This window comes from Coturnix japonica, chromosome 3 (assembly GCF_054131305.1).
Source record: "Coturnix japonica strain WE chromosome 3, WE-NBRP24, whole genome shotgun sequence".
NCBI lineage: Eukaryota > Metazoa > Chordata > Aves > Galliformes > Phasianidae > Coturnix > Coturnix japonica.
Genome location: NC_140665.1, coordinates 98,332,066 through 98,353,740, shown reverse-complemented (window position 1 = coordinate 98,353,740; position 21,675 = coordinate 98,332,066). Strand labels below are relative to the sequence as shown.

At 43.7% G+C, this 21,675-nt stretch overlaps 1 protein-coding gene across 4 annotated transcripts in view; it reads left to right on the top strand.

Annotated features, from left to right (window-relative positions):
- Positions 1 to 6,635: 6,635 nt before the first annotated feature.
- ATAD2B (ATPase family AAA domain containing 2B) overlaps positions 6,636 to 21,675 on the top strand; it is a 70,402-nt gene continuing 55,362 nt past the window's right edge. For 3 of the 4 annotated variants that reach the window (XM_032443403.2, XM_032443404.2, XM_015859534.3), the window contains exons 1-2: positions 6,636 to 7,084; positions 20,745 to 20,899. In XM_032443403.2, the coding sequence (XP_032299294.2) occupies positions 6,929 to 7,084; positions 20,745 to 20,899 (311 nt within the window). In that variant the 5' untranslated portion in view covers positions 6,636 to 6,928. Of the gene's footprint in view, positions 7,085 to 7,473; positions 7,636 to 20,744; positions 20,900 to 21,675 lie in introns of those variants that run through there. The other variant, XM_032443405.2, reaches the window with a different exon arrangement.

Sequence of the window (21,675 nt, the reverse complement as noted above, 5' to 3'; positions counted from 1 at the left end):
TGCGCCCCGCCCACAGAGGAGGCGGTGTTGGGCCGCCATGTTGGATACAGTACCTTTGGGTACCAGATTCTCTTGTTTGGCTCCTAATTCGCTTTAGGAACGAGTTAATTCTTTTAGTTAATAGGAAATCCAGCGCGATCGATGATAATTCTAAAAGCAAAGGTCATTCGTTGTGCAGTCCCTTAAGTGTAACAACTAAAATCACATTTTTCAAAGCTAGGACTGAAATGAGATGCTTAACCTGACACCTCCTTGCTTAGCTTTTCCAGCTCTTGGTGGTCTCTAAGACTTCAGGCCTAATTATGGTATCTACCAGACCATGCTTACCACCTGAGAGGAGGTTGCAAGAATCACAGAATCACAGAATTATCAAGGTTGGAAAAGACCTAGAAGATCATCTAGTCCAACCACTACCAATACTTCCCGGCTATATTCATCAACACATCATCCAGACGTTTCTTGAACACTCCCATGGTCGGTGACTCCACCACCTCCCTGGGCAGTGCATTCCAATGCCCGACTACCCTTTTTGAGAAGTAATACTTCCTAATGTTCAGCCTGAATCTGCCCTCCACCAACAGTCCACCAAGAAGGTGGGGTAGGTGTTTTCTTCCCAGTTAATTAGTGATAAGAGGAGAGGTCGTGGCCTCAGGGTGTGCCAGGGAAGGTCCAGGTTGGATATCAAGAAAAATTGCTTCTCCAAAAGAGCAGTAATGCAGTGGCACAGCTGCACGGAGTGGTGGGGTCACTGCCATGGAGGTGTCTGAAGAATGTGGGGATGTGGCACTGAGGGACGTGGGCATGGTGGAATGGTTTGGGGTTGGACTGGATGATCCTAGAGATCTTTTCCAACCTGAGTGATTCTATGATTCTACTGAGTGAGTTTTATACCTTGCACATATATATCTGTACATATAAGGAACGTATCACAACGTTTCTTCAACAACTTCTACCTCTGTTTAAGAAATGTAAGGAATTTTCACATTCTGCTTGGTAAAATGTCATAAAGTTGTTCTGTGGTGCTGAACGTATTTTACTTTCAACATCTTAAGTACATTTGCTTCATTTCATTGAACACACAAGCTTTATAATAAGTGCAAGACCTGCCTTGGGGCCCTTTCTGCAAAAACTGTATTAGACCCAAGGTAAGCACAGCAAAAGGCAAGATTGGACTTTACCTGGTTTAATGTTGCAGGCTTCTCAACTGCAATCAAGTATTGATTTAGAAGATTAGATCTATTACTGCAAATCAGAGTACAGCTGGAGACACGCTGACCTACTACAATAGGAATTGGTGTCCTAGTGAATTTAGTGGTTCCTTAATAGCTCTTCTAAGTGCAGCTGTTTTCCCTCGGGACTGAAACTGACAAAGCATGGGAGCAAGAAAAATAAAAGGGAAAATCTGCCTTCAACTCCAGTATAGCATAAAAAAATCTTATTTTCTTAAAAAGCGGATATTTTCAAGTTAGTGTGGCTACAATCAGGCCTTTACTTAAATCCTTTTAGACTATGCATTTTTTAAAGCTTATTCTCTGGCAAGAAACATCATAGGAGATGAACAGAAGCAAATGGTCCTTTTCTTACAGTGTGGTGAATAGAAGACTGAGTTCACTGAAAAACACTGTAACAGGGTATTCATTAGATGAATACAACCATCTCACGGCCCTTTGTCAGGAGTGATCAGATGCACTGGTGTGGAAGACAGTAACAACCCCTGAACTTGTTTTATAATGTAGAAGTGAATCTCAATGATGACAAAATAAAGCGCTGTTCCAGCTGTCACTGCCCAGCTGTCAGGGTTGTAGAAGAACCACTGCACGCGGTGTACCTAAAAACAATCAGAAAACTCATTCTGAAGGTATATTTTAAACCAAGGTTAACCCATGCCAGAGGAAAACAGCGGCTACCTATAATTAAACATCAACACATCGGTTATATTGATTGACCTTTACTTGAGATAGCAGCTGTTGCCTGAAGCCTTTGCAGTAATATACACATATCCATATAGCTGTAACAGACTGAGAGGGAAATGGGATTGTAAAATAGAACAGAGTTTGGTCACTCCGTGCTCGGCAGTTCTGCTGACATGACGGCACATTCCTCTACGCGGTGTCCTTTTCCCCCCTGCTCCTTGCAGGGATGGGAAATGCTGCAGGCTGCCACAATGGGAGAAATAGCTTTGGGAGCTCACATTGCTGGAAAATCAGTGCAATGGGAAAGCGAGTCATCGCTTTATGGGAGACACTGCATGAGTCAGCACTCATGAACAGGGTGTTACCCCCATGCAATGAGGTATCCACACATGCAGCTGGGCCCCTGGAGTGTAAATCCACAGTAAAGTGAATATAGCTTCAATTTAAAAATACCACAGAATGTATGAAGCCATGAAAAATTCAAGACAGCTCGAGCAACTGTTAGTACCAGATAACACACGTTTGGAAATGCTGTGAATTCTCCAAACAAAGGCACTTTCAAGTGAAATTAAGATATGGTTGCATAGTTTATAAGATTGTTCTTAGGTGCAAAACAAGAAAACTTATTTCTGAAGCTAAGATTGTGTGTGAGGAGTAGGGAGATTTATGAGCAAATAAGGTTTCCAGTGGACTCTCTGTGTGACCTTACATTTATTATGCATTCATATACTCCTAATGCTTATCTGCTAATGTGTTAATAAACACCTATTTATATTGTAAGCATTTTAGAGCAGAGTCTGTTTTTTATGACAAAGCTATATATCACCCAGCGTAGTAACAGACTCAGGTACTACTTTCATATGATTAATGAATACCAAAGTGAGATGATATGCCCCTTTTCTCCAAGATGGAAGCAATTTTCAGTATGGGATGATAGTGAAAAACAGATCCTGCAGATTCCTGGCTTAGAGTGTCATCAGCCTTTCTAGTATCAGACCATCTACTGTATGTAACCTTAGCTCAGCAGGAAACGGTATGGAAGCTGATTGCTAGATGTGATGTGAAGCTAATTTTGAAATATCAGGAGGTAGTTCTTATCGCTCCTATTTAATGTCGTGTAAGAAATCTGCTCTCTGATATCATTTCAAGCTGCAGTTATATTACCCGTTGTTTGGAAAGCAACATTCAACTGAACATTAGAACAGAACATTCAAAGTTAATTATTATTAAGAATGGGTAACTTTAATATCACTGCAAAGTGTTTGCAACATGGAGGGACTTGATGTGTTCAAGTGTTAGGTAGGATCAATCCGGGCTAACAGACCCTCCTTGTTTGATGTTTCCCAAAAGGCCTATCTTCATAGTGGACAGTTCTCAAGAGAGAAGCCGTTCTATCTCGATTTTCTAAAATTCTTTCAATAAAGAACATAGAGCACATGTACAAAAGCCTAATCTCTTCTGAATCTCTTTATTTTGAGATTCAGCTGAAACCAGGATGAGTTGACAGCATGACAGAGAGAAGCACGCAAGAGCTTATAAATAGAGTCCTAAAAAGATGATTTAATTTCCATTCTTTGGAACGTTACAGCTATTCAGAGATATTACAAAGTAATCTCTGATAAATTGCCTGTGATTGAAGCAAATAGGATTTCACCGAAAAAAGCCCTCTGGTCCTTATTGGGATGAAGGTCTCTACAAAAGTTCTTAATAAATGACGAAGCACTTTTTCTTTGGTTATAATGTGTTCCTGATTTCCTTGTAAAACAGGAACAGATGGCAACAAGATCTTCCATCTCCAACCATTTCCCATGACATTAAATATTACTTATGGAATAAACAAGGATTTCCATTCTTCTTTATCCTGGCTCATCTTTTAATGTCTTTTTATGTCACCGAGTCCCAGTAAGACTTAATTCCCCAAGTCTTGTCGAGCAAAAGGGATTCTTTTGCTCAAGCACTTTTTCATGGTCTCCCAATGTCTCAGTGGTGTACCTGCCACAGCAGATGTCCTGGCCTCTTCTCAATATAAGTTTTAGTTATTTTCATCTTCTTTTCTAATAACTGGAGATAAAAGGGTGTTGAATGCTGCTGCCAGCTTCAGCACTTGATATAAATTGGTTCAATTTGAAACAGGGTCCTTCCCAATGGCATTTATTTTCAGAAGCGTTTACCCGTCTGTCTTCAAGACCAAACTACAAACCTTCAAATTGAATCTTACAGAGAACGAACCCTACCAAAGTTCTGTGTAATACTTTGTGGAATACAACTCTGTTCCTTCTCCCCCACTTTTCTTTCTTGTCTTTTCTCTTTCACTACTCAGTTTTTTTTTCCCCACAAAGCTCTCCCTACGTATAGACAGCCATAACAGGTTTTAATGCCATCATTACATTACAACAGACACAATAAATAAGAAAGAGGGAAGAAATACATTTTGAAATTAGTGAAATTGCTATAAATTCATGTCTGAAGGACTTCATCTTTTATTGTTAAACCGTATAGATATCATAGAATCACAAGGTTGGAAGGGACCTACAAGGTCATCCAGTCCAACCGTCCTCCCATTACTGTAGCTATAGCAAACCACTAAACCAGATCTCGGAGCTCCTCAGTATCTCTTAGTACATGTAGTATAAAATGTTAATCTGACGTTACCATGTCATGTGTGTAAGAAACAAAAAACCCAAACAAAACTGACAGTAAAATCTCATGATTTATTCATTTATAATGTTCCTACTAAGAATGACGATGGAGCACACGTAGAAGCCAGAAAGCCATGAGATGATTGATTCCGTTACTGGCCACGCCTTGTGAGAACAACGGGACAACAAAGAAACCTGGAAATAAAACCATCTGCCAAAAACCACGTAGGGAGGGAACATCCAAAATGAAGCATGTCTTTCTGTGTTCCCTACTACGCTAACATAATGAGAATGAAGCAGGAAGAGTGTTCAAAGCAGCAAGCAGGGATTTTTAATGACATCAATCCCTCCACAAGAGTAGTCCCTCTGGCGTCATAAAGAGCGTGGCTCGCAGGAATGAGATCAGAACATTGCAACAAAAGGACAAAGGAACAACAGAAAAAAGGATACAACTGTGGTCAAAATATTTAGTAAATATTAAATGCTTTCATGCTGTGGGCTTTCTGTTGCTTTGAGCAGATCTGAATAGGCACCCAGAAAAGAATTTTGCTTGCATAATGACAAAGTTGATTTGACTTTTAAAAAGTCATCAGTGTTCCTGAGAGGAGGGAGGAATGCTGGTTTGAATCAGGCATGTTGCAAGCAGATGTTATGCAAGCTTCCCCAAACGCTCCTGCCAATGCATTGCAATCCTGAGTTATGACATTGGCTGCATCTACAGTTTGGGTCCTTTTTTGGGCCACAGCTTCATCTGTCGGTTTTCCCAAAATGGGGATGGTATTTTTGTGATGCACACAACAACTTTCAGGAGATCAAAATACTATTTTTCATTTGCAGACCAGAAGAATTTGAACACTATATCTGAATTCCACGGCCCATCAGTAGCAAGGACGGAAATGGGAAAGCACATTTATCTATCATCACATGGTTGCAGTAGTAGCTCTTGTAGGAAACATATCTTTGGGTTCTTTCCCACAACGTGGTTGGTAAAGAACAGCTTCCATTCCTACAAGTTGTTTCCCAATATCATTTTCAAAACCTGTCATGCGTTTTTCATTAAAATACTCCTTTACCCTACAAGTCTTTGAAATGGCTGCATCTGTTCATGACCTCAATACAAATAAAGGAATAAATGAAGAATGGGCAACGTAACCAAACAAACTGCACTGAGCAGAACAACTGTGCTTTAGAAAGGCTGCAGGTTCTTAACCAGGAGACAAAGTACTGTTGCTGTTACAGATTAAAAGCTGTAAACAGAGAATGTCAATGTGGTTGAATCTCCATCCCTGGTTGTGTTTAAGAGCCGTTTGGATGTGGTGCTCAGGGATATGATTTAGTGTAGGGTTTTTAGAGTTAGGGTTCTGGTTAGGCTGTGGTTGGACTTGATGATCTTCAAGGTCTTTTTCAACCTGGGTAATTCTATGATTCTATGTCAGGTAACCAGAAGATGATCATTTCTACTTCTAAAGACGCTGTACTCAGGAGTACCTTAGAAAAATGGAAAATGGTCTCTGTATATGGAAATATTTATTTTCTTGGAAATCTAAATGGCCCATTTTCTTATTATACATCCTAATGGAACTATTGGATGTTTTACATTGTTAAGTATACGCTCCACTGTGCTTTCAGACTTCAGTCTTGAAAGGAAGTATGTGGGAGTACGGACGTAAACCAGAATAACAGTTTTTACATTTATTGTTCTCTATTTAAACATCGTTGCAATTTCCACCTCAAGGATCATGTAGTTCCAACCCCCCTGCCTGGCAGGGCCACCAAACATACACATTTACTAGATCAGGTTGCCCAGGGCCCCGTCCAACCTGGCCTTGAACACCTCCAAGGACGGGGCATCCACAACCTCCCTGGGCAGCCTGTTCCAGGGCCTAACCACTCTCCTAGTGGCCCTTTTGTAACGTGATTGTAGGATCTGTGGTAAGAGAGACAGAAAATCCAGCTTTTCGTTGCAGGCCCATAGAGCGGCGGCGGCGCCGTGCTAGAACGTACGCAGCGGGGGCCGCCTCGGCTCCTGCGCGCGGCGGCGGCGGCCCCGCAGCGCCCTCCTGCGGCAACAGCCGGGGTTGGCGGAGCGGCGAGGAGAGAAAGGGAGAAGGGGCAGTAATGGCGGCCGGCTAGTGCGCGGCTCAGCCGGGGAGGCGGCGGCGGCAGCGGGAGGAGTCGGCGCGGTTCTGTCTCGTGGTTCTGCCCGGCGGAGCGGCGTCCCCAAAGGACTTCTTCTCCTTCTTCCCCCTCCCCTTCCCTTTCCCTCCCTGCCCGAGCCCCCGCCTGTCCTCCCTCCCTCCCTTCTCCCTCCGCACCGGCGGCAGCGGCAGCAGCAGCGGCGGCGGCGGGTCCCCCCGCGTCCCCGTTCCCGGGGCCATGGTGAACACCAGGAAGAGCTCCTTGCGCCCCCTGGGCAAAGCGGCGTCCGCAGCGGCCGGAGCCGGCAGCCATTTCATCTCGTCCCGGACCCGCTCTTCCAAAAGAGGCACCAAGGCAGATACGGCCGGGATAGAAGAGACGGCGGCGGCGAGGGTGAGGGTTGGCGGCGGGGAGCGGGCAGCGGACAACGTACGAGGAGAAGGGAACTGCGGGCGGAGGGGGGGGCGGCGGGCGGCGGCCGGGAACGGCTGAGGACAGCGCCGCTGCCACGGGGGGGGGATCCGAGACGGTGCCGAGCTGAGCGGAGGAGGGGGAGCGGAGGGACGGCGGGGCGTGAGGGGACGAGGCGTTGTGTGGGTGGGGGGACAGGGAGGGGGGGAAACACGCGTTGTAGGGAAACCGCCGAGCGGGCGGCCCCTGCCAACAGGGTCAGGGGGCGGCCGAGGACACGGGAGGCGAAGTTGCGGCGGGGCCGCGGCGCTGAGGCTGGGCCGGCACGGCGGGCGGGGGCCGCGATGCGGGCGGAGCGCCCCATGCGGCACCGAGCGGAGCTGCGACGCCGCCAGACAAAAGTTGGGAGCCCCGCCGGCAGCAACTTGGCGATCGTCACTCCCTCCTCGCTTCTTTTCCTTTTGCTTTTATCGTAATTCCTTCCCGAAATGACCTCGGTTCGTTTGAAGCGAAGGCTCGCGGCGGCTCGTGAGGTAAAATCCTGTCGTCTGGGGACGCCCCGCTCGCTGTGGGGCGGGGAGGACGCGGTTGTGCCGTCGCTGCACGGGGTTCAGTTGAATGATTTCTCTTAGGTTGGATGTTAGGGGGAAGTTCTTCACTAGGAGAGTGGTTAGGCCCTGGAACAGGCTGCCCAGGGAGGTTGTGGATGCCCCGTCCTTGGAGGTGTTCAAGGCCAGGTTGGACGGGGCCCTGGGCAACCTGATCTATGGGGTCTCTATGGGGATCTATGGGGTCTCTGTGGGGATCTATGGGGTGTCTGTGAGGATCTATGGGGTCTCCTGGGCAACCTGATCTAGTAAAGGTGTATGTTTGGTGGCCCTGCCAGGCAGGGGGGTTGGAACTACATGATCCTTGAGGTCCCTTCCAACCCGGGTCATTCTGTGATTCTGTGAACATAACTTATAACACCTTTACTGTGGTTTATGAATCCCATAGATATAATGATTTTACTGTGGTATGGTGGCAGATGAATCCCATAGATATAATGCCTTTACTGTGGTCTGGTGGCAGATGAATCCCATAGACAGATTGGAGCAGCAGACTGTAACTGGGAAAGAGAATTCCCTTTGGTTTTGCCTTGGTGTCTCCAAGCGGTTCTGTTGACAGCGCTGTTCTTTTCATTACATACAAGGCTTTTATTTCAGGTGCTTGAGGGCTCGGGCTAATGGTTATAGCTCACTCAGCCTCGTGCCTGTTTTCAGAGCTGTGTGTTGTGAAAGACTCGGTAAATACAGAAGTGAAAATAGGGGGTGTCTGGTTGTTTGTCAGTCGTGCATCAACTGACCACGTCCTGCCCTGTGCGAAGGAAAACGTTAATTAAACAGACTGAAACCAGCAGCAGCCAGAGGCAGATGGGGAGGCTGACAGCTGGAATGGCCAGAAAGCCTTTTCCCCATATCTTTTGTTTGAAAATAATAACAACACCGTCAGATTCCTTCTAAGGTCTCTTTCCGTTCTCTTGTGCTTCACGTTGCTCCTCTTCGCACACATTACTTGTTCTAAGTAGCCTTTACTCTGTATATAACTTCATTGGGCTCGTGGGGATGGAGGACGTGGCTGTACGGAGCCGTTCTGCTTGTTCTCATGTGCAGTTTCTGTTTATTTGTATCACGGCTTATGTGGTTTGCAAGGCAAAGTTTGGTGTCACTCTCACTGGCTTATGTAGCAGGGAGTTTGCAGCTGCTAAGTAAATAGCTTGGGCTTCTTTCCGCATCTTTTTTTCCATCTACGAAAAGCATTTTATGCTGCAAATAATTAAAATCTACGCGCTGTGTGATTTTTATTCTCTAAAGAAAGGAGATTATTGATTTAACGATGATATTTTTCATCACCCCATACTTCTAAAGGTGTGTTTCTTCTATAGTCAAGCGAACATTTTGGCATGCTGACATGAACTTGTTTCATTTCACATCAAATACGACGTGTTTGAGGTAGATAACTTGATTTAGATGCATTCACCAAAAATGAGAAGTTACCAAGGAGAGGTTTGGGTATTTTTTCCCCCCTTCCCTTTGCGAGCTCTGTAATATATATATGTATATATATGTATATATATATCACCATGTTTTTGAGTGATCTTTGTCCAACAGTTCTTTATTCTCCAGATCTCAGCGTTTGTCAGTGATGCAGTGTTTCAGAGCTCCCCAATCTCCTTGAAATAATGCCAAAGGAGGATTTCAGTGAGTACAGAGTAAGTGCAGCGGTAGGAAGACAAAGCCTTTGCTTTTTGGAAGTGTCAGCAGACAGATAGGGAGGCTGTTTGGTGCCGGCCTTGTTTTTGTGCTGTTGTTGACTGGAACAGCGTGTCCTTTGAAGATCTTTTAGTTGTAATGTCAGAAAGCAGCCTTACTACGCACAGTTAATTGGGTTAATGGGCAGCTAGAGCTGGGAGCTCTGGCAGAGATGTCACGCTGCTTATTTGTACTGTGACTTAATTTCCCTCCGCAGAGGAAGTTTGGACTTGAATTCATAGGGCAATGCTCATTGGTGGCAACCCTTGTAATTCCCTTTTGGAGTGTATTTTAACAGATGATCTATTTGTTCCTTATTAGAAAAACTGAGTTAGTAATCTAATGGCATCCTGTGAAACGCTGATTAGACCAGGTACTACAAACGTTATAGGTCTATTTCCATTCTCCTTATTTCTTTGTGGTTTGTTTTTGTTTTCCTCTCCATACGTATACAAGGGTAGTTGGGAATCCCTCCTTTCTCAAGCCCAGAAAAGAAGATGTGATTTGAAGTTGCTTTAGGTTCCATGCTGTGTCAAACTGCTTAATAAGTGTCCATTTTTTTGGATCTTAATGTGGAAGCAATATGTATTTAGACTGTGCTGGATCATTTCCACAGAAAACCAGTCTCATATTCTCTTTACTCCCTCTGTAGTATTGTCTCTGTAAAGGGTCCAGAGGAGGGCCACGAAGATGATCAGGGGGCTGGAGCACCTCCCCTATGAGGACAGGCTGAGGGAGTTGGGTTTGTTCAGCCTAGAGAAGAGAAGGTTGCGGGGTGACCTCATTGCAGCCTTTCAATACCTGAAGGGAACTTACTCCCAGGAGGGGAGTAAACTCTTGGAAAGGGCTGACAATAGCAGGACACGGGGAAATGGTTCTAAGTTAAAAGAGGGAAGATTTAGGTTGGATGTTAGGGGGAAGTTCTTCACTAGGAGAGTGGTTAGGCCCTGGAACAGGCTGCCCAGGGAGGTTGTGGATGCCCCGTCCTTGGAGGTGTTCAAGACCAGGTTGGACGGGGCCCTGGGCAACCTGATCTAGTAAAGGTGTATGTTTGGTGGCCCTGCTGGGCAGGGGGGTTGGAACTACATGATCCTTGAGGTCCCTTCCAACCCAGGTCATTCTGCGATTCTGTGATTGTCAAATCTCAGACAAAGCAATGACATCAGTATTTGAAAAGAAAACTGTTTTGAGTTCTGGACAATGATTGAGATGAATAAGTGCGTGTCCACTGAGATGAAAATGAACAGAATCCCTCACTAAATGCATCAGGGAGCCTGGAAGTTTATTCTCTGAAATGATGTCATAGCAGAATGCCACCGAGGAAGGCACAAAGAGGAAAAATGGGGCTGTGTTTTCATTCCTGGTTCCATCCTTGATTTATGTAACAGAAAGTGAAGCTGTCCTTACGTAAGTTACTATTCTATCTTCATATAAATGACATTATTTTTTTTCTCTCCGGGGTTATGGAATGTCTTATGGTTTGATAGGATGTTTGTCTTATGATTTGATAGTAAAACATCCTGACAAGAAAAATGCACAGACATCTTCCATAGTTTTCAGAACCAGAGTTGTAAAACAGAATCAAGAGGACTTGATTCAAACTGAGAAAGACTTGAGGTGGTTATGACCATAAGTGGTTCAATGTAGTCGAGGTTTACCTATGTCTGATGTTTTCAGGTGTTGAGTTGTGATGATGCTGGCGATGTTTATTTGGCAATGGAAATGGTTTTGACATACAAAAACATCAGAATGCTCATTGAGTAGGGGGATTTCTTGGGCAATAAACACTTTGAGACCATGTCAGTGTATTAGTTAGACACTGTAGAAATGTATACGAGATTAACTTAATTTAATTAGTCTAGAAAGCATTAGCAGTGCCTTAAGAGCTACTTGAGGGCTCTGTGTTAATTGTAGCACGTGATCCCATCTAAAAGTAGTGCTGCCAGCATCATTCAGTTTGCTCAGTCGCAACATAGAGCTCTCCATTGTACTTAATTGCTAATAGGAACAAGCACAGGCTTGGGACTGACAGAAAGAGCTGCAGTGTGGTCAAGTAGAAACCTAAGCAGAGTTTTTGTGCTCTGTAATACCTGTATATTTCAACATCTCTTGCTGTAATATCTCAGTCTGTAACAAAATATTCCTGTTTTTTGCTTTGGAAAATGTGATAATGCAGCTTTCCTAGTGCAAACCCGCTGCTTCACTCCTTAAGAAAAGCTCTTTAATAGTCAGCTATTGCAAACCTATAGAGCAAACTTTTAATATCATGATTTGTTATAGAATTCTAGCTTTAAACTTAGAGCTTCCCAAAAATAAATCTTTTCTTTGTGAAACAGTTTGATGCAGGTTCTGACAGGCTCCTTTGCGGAGCATCTTACTGTGTTCTGGGCAGCCCAGAATGGACTTAGAATAAAACTCTTAACACATCTTGGTGTGTCCTTCATCCCTCGGGGAAATTACTGTTGCTGACCCTCTGCATGAAGAGCTCTTCAGGGACAGAAGCTCCTCTTAAATACTTACATTACATGGCTAAGAGTTTGCAATCAATTAAGGAAGGTGCTGAGGGGACTCAATGCTTCTACTGCTCTTCAAACTATATCCTGAGATACAGAGCCTATTGAAATTACTGAGAGTAACTTCAGTTTAAGGAGAGTTTCTGCCTAAGCTCATCTTAGCAGTGTGGTGAAACAGCAGTTCCTCCTGTTTTAGTGATCCCTTGCTCTTTGTACCAGGAGAAAGTCAGTGATCTATAACAGATCATGCAGTCTGTTCCTTGCTAGTGTGATATTAACACAGTGAGCAGTGGGGAAATGAGTAATTGTCGGGAGTGATACGTGTCCAGGTTTCTGTCCAAATTCTCTATATAATCAGCATTTGTAACCGTTCCGTGCTTCCAAATGGCTGTTTTGAGTCAAAGTTCTTTGTGTGTGTGTGTGTCCTATCTGCGTTACCCAAGCAGCATAAGCCATCATAAGGGAATGTTAGCAAAAGCTGCTGCTCATGTTGCTGTCTCTCCTTTAAAACTCAAGGCAGAAAGCTTAACCAGTAGTTGGGAGAGATCCCATGATGGTTTTGCAAGAGTGGCATACAGCCTGGGGTTACGTAAGATAATTAGCTCAGGTAAATTACATTGTGATCACCTGCATTCCCCCGCGGTTTCACTTGGATGTGATAAAGTTTTGCATATCCTGCCCTAAATTGTTGAGCGTTCGCTACGTGTGGAAAAGTTTTCATGCTGTTCTAGTGATGCTTTCACAGAATCAGAGAATGACCCGGGTTGGAAGGGACCTCAAGGATCATGTAGTTCCAACCCCCCTGCCCAGCAGGGCCACCAAACATACACCTTTACTAGATCAGGTTGCCCAGGAGACCCCATAGATCCCCGTAGAGACCCCATAGATCAGGTTGCCCAGGGCCCCGTCCAACCTGGCCTTGAACACCTCCAAGGACGGGGCATCCACAAGCTCCCTGGGCAGCCTGTTCCAGGGCCTAACCACTCTCCTAGTGAAGAACTTCCCCCTGCCATCCAACCTAAATCTTCCCTCTTTTAACTTAAAACCATTTCCCCGTGTCCTGCTATTGTCAGCCCTTTCCAAGAGATGCTTTAAATGTTTTTACAGAGTTTGATGCAGAAAACCCTTCCCAACCCAAAGCATCCTGCACGTAGGAATTAGTTGCACGAAGCTTTCATTGCTCTTACATCATAGCTGTGACCATTTAAATGATGCTATAGATATTTGAGGTGTAATATATTACTTCGTGTGGGAATAAACCTCCTTACTACTGCAAAGGGAACTGTTTTGCCATCCTTTTTCTCATCCAGAAGTTTTCTTTCGTTCTGCACTCATCATGGAATCATAGAATGGTTGGGTTGGAAGGGACCTCAAAGATCATAAATCTCCAACCACCTGCTGCATGCAGGGCTGCCAGCCTCTCCATTTAATACCATCCCAGGCTGCCCAGGGCTCCATTAACCTGGCCTTGAACACCTTCAGAGATGGACAGGGCATCCACAGCCTCTCTGGGCAGCTGTTCCAGCACCTCACCACTCTCTTGGTATAGAACTTCCCCCTGCCATCCAACCTAAATCTTACCTCCCTCAACTTAAAACCATTTCTCCTTGTCGTGCTCCTGTCCTACTCTTCAATACTTTCCTGCTTTTTTTCGACGGTTTTTTCCTGAGTTTATTCTTGAAATACTGCTTTTATTACCTTTGATGGATTTTCATGGCTTAGTTTAACCGCGAGTTTTGCTTTAAATTATTCAAGTGTTATTTTGCATTTATTCTTTCTTGGGTTCTGTTCCTGAATAAGTTCAATTTCATGCTAGGTAGACACTGAAACATGGCTCTTCTGACCCAGATGTGATCTTCTGTCAGCCTTTCAGTTTTGAACTGAGAATGTGAGTGCCCTGATAGCTTCAACTCCAGCTGAACTTGGATTGTGTGATGCAGCTTTCGTGCTCCTACCAGAAATACACAACTCCAGCTTGTCCTGAGCAGCTTTTGTAGCCTATCCAGATTTTCATGTTTTTATGTTTCTGGTTTCTGCCTGACTGCACTCAAAGCAGACTCTTGGTTTGGGAACTTCCATAGTTCAGAAGTTGGGTTATTTGTGTTTCTACAGCATCCAGTCTGTTCCTTGAAATTAAATGAGCAAATAGTAAAACAACAACAACAAAATACCCACCAAAAACAAAGCAGCTCTTCTCCCTGCCCACATGGAAGAGTTTATGCACATCAACATTTGTAGCTGTGTTTCTGCAGTCCCTCATTTTAACGTTCAGTAACTACTTTCTGTTATTCCTCTGACCTTATCTTGAATGTTGTTTTCATCTTGATTTTAAGTTTCAAGATGTTAATCTGAAGATTACTTACAAGGTTTTAATTTGGTTTTACTTTTGTAAGTGTCTTTAAGTGCCCTGTAGATTGAGATCCACAAGCATCTTGACTTTGTAACAGCAGGATACCTTCCTGTTGACTTTACTTGCTATGGATACTTCATTGCTTGGTGTAATAGCTTGATTGCGTGGTGAAGTGCAAACCCCTCTACAGCAGACAGAGACCCCACCTCAGTAGATTTGCTTATGTGAAGGTGTGTGACTTCTTGTGCTGCGAGCTGCTTGCTCTACAGTTGCGGAAAGGGGCAGACTTAGCAGTATTAATGCTTGTCTGGCCATCTGATCAGCTGCATCAGGATCAGGTTGCTGCTCCAGCTGCAATTTAACCCACTTCCTCCTGTCCCCCTTGCCCTGATTATCAGCTGGAAATTCCAAGTTTCACATCTGTTTTAGGGAAGGCACAAGAGGGAGGAGAGAGAGAGGGACTCATTGTGGAGAGTTTGGAGGGGGCAGTGGTGATGAGAGGAGGAAAAAGCCTCAGCCCCTTTGGCAGAGGCTCTCCCTTATCAACCTGCAGGTAGCCCATGGTCTGCAGGAGCTGCTGGGTGTCGGATCAAAAGCTCTTTTTCAAGGGCTCTTCTGTTCAGTACTCAGCCTGGCTATGAGCAGGTTGCTGCTGCAGGAAGGATGAATGTTTGCAAGCATGAAAATACCCAGTAAACAAGCAGGCTTGTTTTCTGTTTTTATGCTATAAACTCTTTAATCGAAAGCTTTCCCATTTCTTCAAGATCTTGGGTTGGAGAGTTCTAGGAAATAAAGTAGAAATCTATTGTAATAATGAAAGCAACTCTCGTACAGGAGGTGTTTCTTTTGGAAGAATGAGTTGGGAAGAAGTTGATGGTGTTCTTTATATTCTTGATGGCTACTGCTGACTTAAGTATCATTTACTGAAGGCTAAATGCAGGAGCTGAATGTTAAAAGAATTCTGCTCAACTTGCAGTTGAGGCACTCTTTAGTACCATCACCACCAATAAATTACAGCAGTTGTAGTTATTAATTCCTTTATCATCAAATACTTCTTGAACATAAGTCATGCTATTCTTTCTTAACGCCTGTGGTAAGATCAAGAGAAATGACTGCATACAAGTGGGGATTTGGGAGCTAGAACCAGAAGATAAGAAGCTAAAAACCAAATGACAGCAGTAGAGGTAAGATTTGAAGGGCTTTACTTGGTTATAGTCAGATGACATTATCATAGTTATCGCCATCCCTGGTTGTGTTTAAGAGCCGTTTGGATGTGGTGCTCAGGGATATGATTTAGCAGAGGGTTGTTAGAGTTAGGGTACTATGGTTGGGCTGCGGTTGGACTTGATGATCTTCAAGGTCTTTTCCAACCTGGTTAATTCTATGATTCTATGATTATGGCAGAAAACTTGCTTGGTTTTGTTGCTAGAACTTGTAATCAAACCAGGGAAAAAACAAAAGTAACTCAGCCTGTGAAATGTTTTGGCTTTTCTACTTGCTTAGTGTGTCTAACCCAAAAATGCATCAAGTGGGATGCCTGGCTCTTGCTTCACTTTCAACAATGGATCTCAAAGTAGGTCTTCAATGCAGTAGATCTGCCCAAGCCGATGTCTTAATCCGCACATCTTACCTTTTGCAGGAACTGATATGCAGGGGAGCAGGTGATTTGTCCGGAATCACAGGACAGGCTCCGTTTTGTTCTCATGTGTTTGAAATGACATTACAGATGAAGTGCAGAAGAAGCAGGATTGTACATTGTAATGGATTGTACGTTGTCTGAAGTGCAGAGGAATACTGTTAATCAATTGAGTGCTGGTTGGTCTTTATTTCACGTCTTAGACGTGGGCAGAGATGATAGAAAAGAGAAAAGCATAACTGAAAGAATTAAAATACTGTGTTGGTATCTCAGGTCTGATTTGTGAAGCCACAGGAGCAATCATGGTAACATTCTGGGTGTGGGAGAGTTAGTCAGAGGAAGGGTGTGACCTGCACAAGGCATGGCAAGGAGAGCGAGTTTTACCATAGTGGAAAGCTCAAATATATATCAGCCTGTCTGCACGCCTGTTTTTTAATACAGTTGGGCCTGTAGCAAACCAAATGCTTCTTTCTGAAATTGCCGGATGGGGTTGTGCTTTATTATAGTGTCATTGCTTCAGCCAGGTCAAGATGGACTTGAGTCGGTGTTCTTCAAGATGGCAGTGTTAGATAACTCATCATCTATCACCGAGTCTTCTGTGTTATAATTACTTTGGGGTATTCGGACTGATAGAGGAGTCCTACAGATGTTCTCCTGACCAGAAGATTCAGCTTATTTAAATACAAAAACCCCACCAAACCAAACCATTCCATGGCACGTGTACTCCAGTCTTGCTGAGAGTCTTCATCTAGATCTAGATCTAGAGTCCTTCCATTCATTGAGCTCGTGAGGCCTTCAGCTCTGGAGCTCTTTGAAGAGGAGACCTCCATAAAGGAGGAGGAGGAGTTGGACTCTCATGTAGCCCTTCTCTGAACTCAGGATATTCCATGACAATGCGCCAGAGCAAGTTTAGGTTGGATATTAGGAAGAAATTCTTTACAGAAAGGGAAGTTAGGTACTGGAATAGGCTCCCCAGGGAGGTGGTTGAATCGCCATCCCTGGTTGTGTTTAAGAGCCGTTTGGATGTGGTGCTCAGGGATATGATTTAGTGTAGGGTTTTTAGAGTTAGGGTACTGGTTAGGCTGCGGTTGGACTTGATGATCTTCAAGGTCTTTTCCAACCTGGGTAATTCTATGATTCTATGACAGTGAATGTTGTTTCTCCAATGTAGATTGCTGGTGCTGTCTTCTTAACTTCAATTACTTCTTAGCCCATTATTAGCAAGACAGCTTTATATACAGTGATGCACTGGGTTGTGGATCATATCTGGACTACTCTGGGTCTCTTGTTAATGGCAGATAAATAGAATTGTGCTAAATCAGGTTTATCCGATAGTGTTTTTTTCACCTCTCAGCACTGATACTGTGTGGTGTTGATACGCTTTCAGGCATTTTCTGGCATAATTAGGATTTCCTGAATTCTGGAGGCAGCTCTGCTCTCAGCATGTGAGCGGACTTGCTTCAGTGCCAGTGTTCCATTAAGAGCTTTGAATTCAGTGTGCTGGTTCCTGCTTCTACAGCGGCACAATTTCTAGGCTTGATACTTTTATCGTACATTTTCCTTCCCAGTCCCTGAACATACTCGCAGTGTGTACCGTTAAGTAATAAGTTTCTGGGTGAAACCGAAGTACTGTTTTTAATCATTAAAGATAGAAATGATTTGAGACCCAGTTTCTTGAGGGAGCAAGTTGAGTGCAGTGGAATCATTAGACCTCTTTTGCTCTAAATGGGAGGAAGCGACTGGAAGACGGCTCTCATAAAGGCTTTTCAAATTAAGATTAATTTATTTTCTTGTTCACGCACATCCCATCTGGCTAATCACTTGAGAGTAATGAGATCTCTATCTCCATGTTCTACTGTAGGTAGGTGAAAAGTCTGGATGTTGTCTTGGTGGGGTTTGATTCCGTGGAGTGTTGACTGGAAAAGGGAGTTTCTAGACTTATTAATACAGATAAATGTGTATTGATTTCGCACTGTTGTGGCTTTGTCATTGCCTCAGTTAAGATAGTTTGTATGTTAGTGTTCTTACTTAGATTAGTATTTAGGCTTAACTGTCTTCAGTTCCAGACTGGCTTTGTATTTATGAGATGGTTTTCCTGTCTGATAGTAGTAGAGATCTCAGTGTTACTCGGTTATGATGTATTTTGTGAGGTAGCAAGCAGAGACCCAAAGCAGCGCCTTCTATCCCTGGGTTGAAGGTTGGTGTTGTGTTTTAGCTGCTGGTTGGCTGCTCAGTGTGCACAGAGCTTGGCAGTAGCTTGCCGTGGCATATTTCCTTTCCTCACTAAATAGCCAGGAGGAATGGCTGGGGAACAAGGAACAACAGCCAGGCCGGAGGCGGGAGACTGGAGGAAGTGCAAACAAAGGTGCTTGTAGGAGACCTGGGAGGAGTTAAGATCTTTGCATGGGAAGGAGTACAGACAGAGCGTAGGAGAACAGGCGTTATGTATTTCCCTGCTCACAAACCCCTCATAAAGCATCATTACTTGTTTGTTCCTTTTTCTTAGCTTCATTTTCTCTTTCTGGCTTAGCCGGTTTGAAACTGGTTCTGTGGCTTCCCTTGAAGCTCTGCTTTCATTCTGCTTTGGTAATTGCGCAGAGAAAGTTCCTACTGACACACATTTTAGCAATGCAGCACTTGCGTAAGTCCGCAAATAAGCTTGTTTCTGGTTAATGGATAAGCACAAATACCTACAGTATGCAAATGGAACACGTTCAGTTATCAGAACTGTGATAAGCCACTTTTCTGTGGGTGCCATGCAGAGCAGCTGGATGACAGGGCTGGTGGGGTGTCACTGTGTGAAGTACAGGGGGTTGTGTTTGGGAAGGGAGCTCTCATCTCTGCTGTCACTTTGCCTCAGTCTGAGGGTTTGACCCCAGATCCTGTTTCATGCGAACTCCTGGTTGTAGTCTTCTAGTAGAGATAATATAAGGATTGGAGGTAAATGGATGCACTTCCTGAAGAAGTGAAGCAGTGAAGAAGAAGAGGATGTGTTTTTGTTTTGCTTTTTGTTGTGTTTTGTTTTGTTGTTGACAAGGGTTAAAGGTTTCCCAAGACTGAATCTTATTAGGAACGTCCTGCTTTCCCTGCTCCCAGGTAAATAGCTGCCGTGGTTAAAACAACTTAAACGACAAAGGAACGTGGGTAGTTACAATCTAATATCTCTTAATGTAATAATTCAGCTCTTTAAGCAGCTGAGAAACCAATCCAGCTGAAAGAAAATGAACTTGTGAGGCCTCAGTGAGCTGGTTTGGTTTCTGGGTGGGTCAGATAACATCAGGGCAAGATCAAAGGAGGTTGGCAAGTTCACTGGTGCTGAGCTCCTTTGGGTCTGCTCTGTTACTGAGCTGCTCCCCTGCATCTGCTTTGCTTTAGGCTTTGCAGCTTTCTAAATGTGCTGTGATCATTCTGCTTTACAAAAAGCATTTTCATCTTCTTTTTTTCTTGAATACTTTTGTGATCCAGAATTTGAATTACTTGTAGAACAAAACGGTTTGTTGTTGCAGTTAAGCTGGATGAATAAACCGGACTTCCACCATCATCTCCTTGCGTATAAGTAAAACTGTCTTTTCTTCTTAGCTTTAAGTGCTTTCTGACAGTTCCCAGATCTCAATACTCAGAGGCTTGTTACTCTCTTGTAGTAGATATTTAGCTTTTTAACCAAGATCTGCGCGTGTATCTCTGAATTAAGAATTTATAAAGCAGGGAGTTTATAATTCTAGTGGCCGGGAAGGCCGGTGGTATCCTGGGGCACATTAAAAAGAGCATGGCTAGTAGGTCAAGGGAGGTGATCCTCCTGCTATGCACAGTAAGGTGAGGCTACTTTAGAACGCTGTGTGGACTCGGTCTGGTTCTGGGCTCCCCAGTTGAAAAAAGACAGGGATCTCCTAGAAGGAGTCCATCAGAGGGCTGCAAGGATGATAAAGGGCCTGGAGTATGTCCTGTAAGAGGAAAAGCTGAGTAACCTGGGTCTGTTCTGCTTGGGTAAAAGAAGAATGAGTGGGGATCTCATTAATGCTTATAAAAGTCTGAAGGGTTGTGGGAGGCAAATGAATGAGGTCAGGCTCTTCTTGGTGGTGTGTAGCAATAGGAGAAGGAGCTACGACCCAAAACTCGTACATAGGAAGTTTATACAAGCAAACAGAAGAACTTCTTTATGGTGATGGTGACGGAACTCTGGAGCAGGTTGTCCAGAGAGGTTGTGGAGTTTCTCTTTATGGAGGTATTCAAGACCCATCCGGATCCTGCCTAACTTATTATAGGGTACCTGCTTTAGCAAGGGGCTTGCTTCCTGCCAACCCCCTGCTGTAGGTTGGGTGCCCCCATCAGTTCAGGCTGCCCAGGGCTTCATCCAGCCTGGTCTCAAACACCTTCAGGGATGGGGCACCCACAACCTCTCTTGGCACCTTGTGCCGTGGCCTCACTGCCCTTTGATTAAAGATTGAGTTCTCCCATTCTGTACATTGTCCCGACCCAAGTACAACACCTTGCACTTGACCTTGTTAAACCTCATTGGGTTCATCAAGTCCAATTTTCAAGCCTGTCCAGGTCCCTCTGGATAGCACCCAAGGAGATTATAATGTCACTGTTTCAGCATTTTAAATGCAAAGATAATATCAGTAAGATGAATTCCTGCTCTGTTTCTAAGCGCATTAATTTTCCTCAGTCTTTTATTTCACTATTAGTTCTTTTACAATGGAGTAAGGGTAACAGCGTCATGTATAATATACAAAATAAAGTGGGTAAAGTACAGTACATTAAAGTTCTATTTTACAAAGCTTAATTTCTTTCTTTTATTTTTAATAAGGATATATAAAATACAAGCCAATTAATGGCGCTTCTTCATTTTCAGAAAGATGAAGGTAGCGATGGTAGTTTGAGCGATAGCCACATATCTCCTCCTGCCAAACGTACCTCGAAACATGCGGATCCTGTGTGCAAAGAGAAATCAAAATCGCGCAGTGCTGGGCAGCGAGAGGAATGGAGCATCTCAGCTGGACAGTCCAGGTAACTTGATACTAAAAGAAAGTACCGAGTTTGTTCAATTCTTTTTCTGTTCATAATGCACTTTGCTTAGTTCTGCAGTGAGCTGCAGCTTGAGGGTATTTTTGATGAGCTCCAAATGGACAGGGAAGAGAGGCAGAAAATGACAATGGAAAGAAAGTTACTCTTCCCTATTTTTGGTTACAAGGACCTGAATAAACTACTGTGTTGTATTAAATAAGTCCTAAGTCATGCCATGTTCTTATAATCCAAAAAAGAAGTAATTTGTTTCATTTTCTATCTCTTCATAGTTCTAAAAGCCATTCTTTGTTCGTAAGGTTCTTCACACAATTACAAGTAATTATGAGATGTCACAGACTGTATGTTCCTGCAGAATGAACATTTGGTTAATAGTGTTGTTGTAGATGGGTATTTCATGTTTGTATGTGAATCACAACTATTTTTCTCCGCACTTTGTATATATGAATGACTGTAATTCACTACAGGGCTGTCAACTGATATTTCGAAAACTCTGTAAAGCTTAAGTAGATATATTCTTTTTTTCTGTTTCTTCTTGCTTTTCCCTTTTAAAACAAAATAAATTGAATATCTTTGAGATTCATGCCTTTTATTAGGAGCTCTAAGAGAGAAAAATAACGCAGTTGGGAGAATTTAGATCACTGTGTCAGATGGAACTTGGTCAGGTTACTGTTGCTCTCGTTTCTTTATAGGAAACGCACTGTGACTCCTCTTTGCTTCTGAGCTTTTCTTGGTCTTTTTGGCCCAAATCTGAAGTGCTG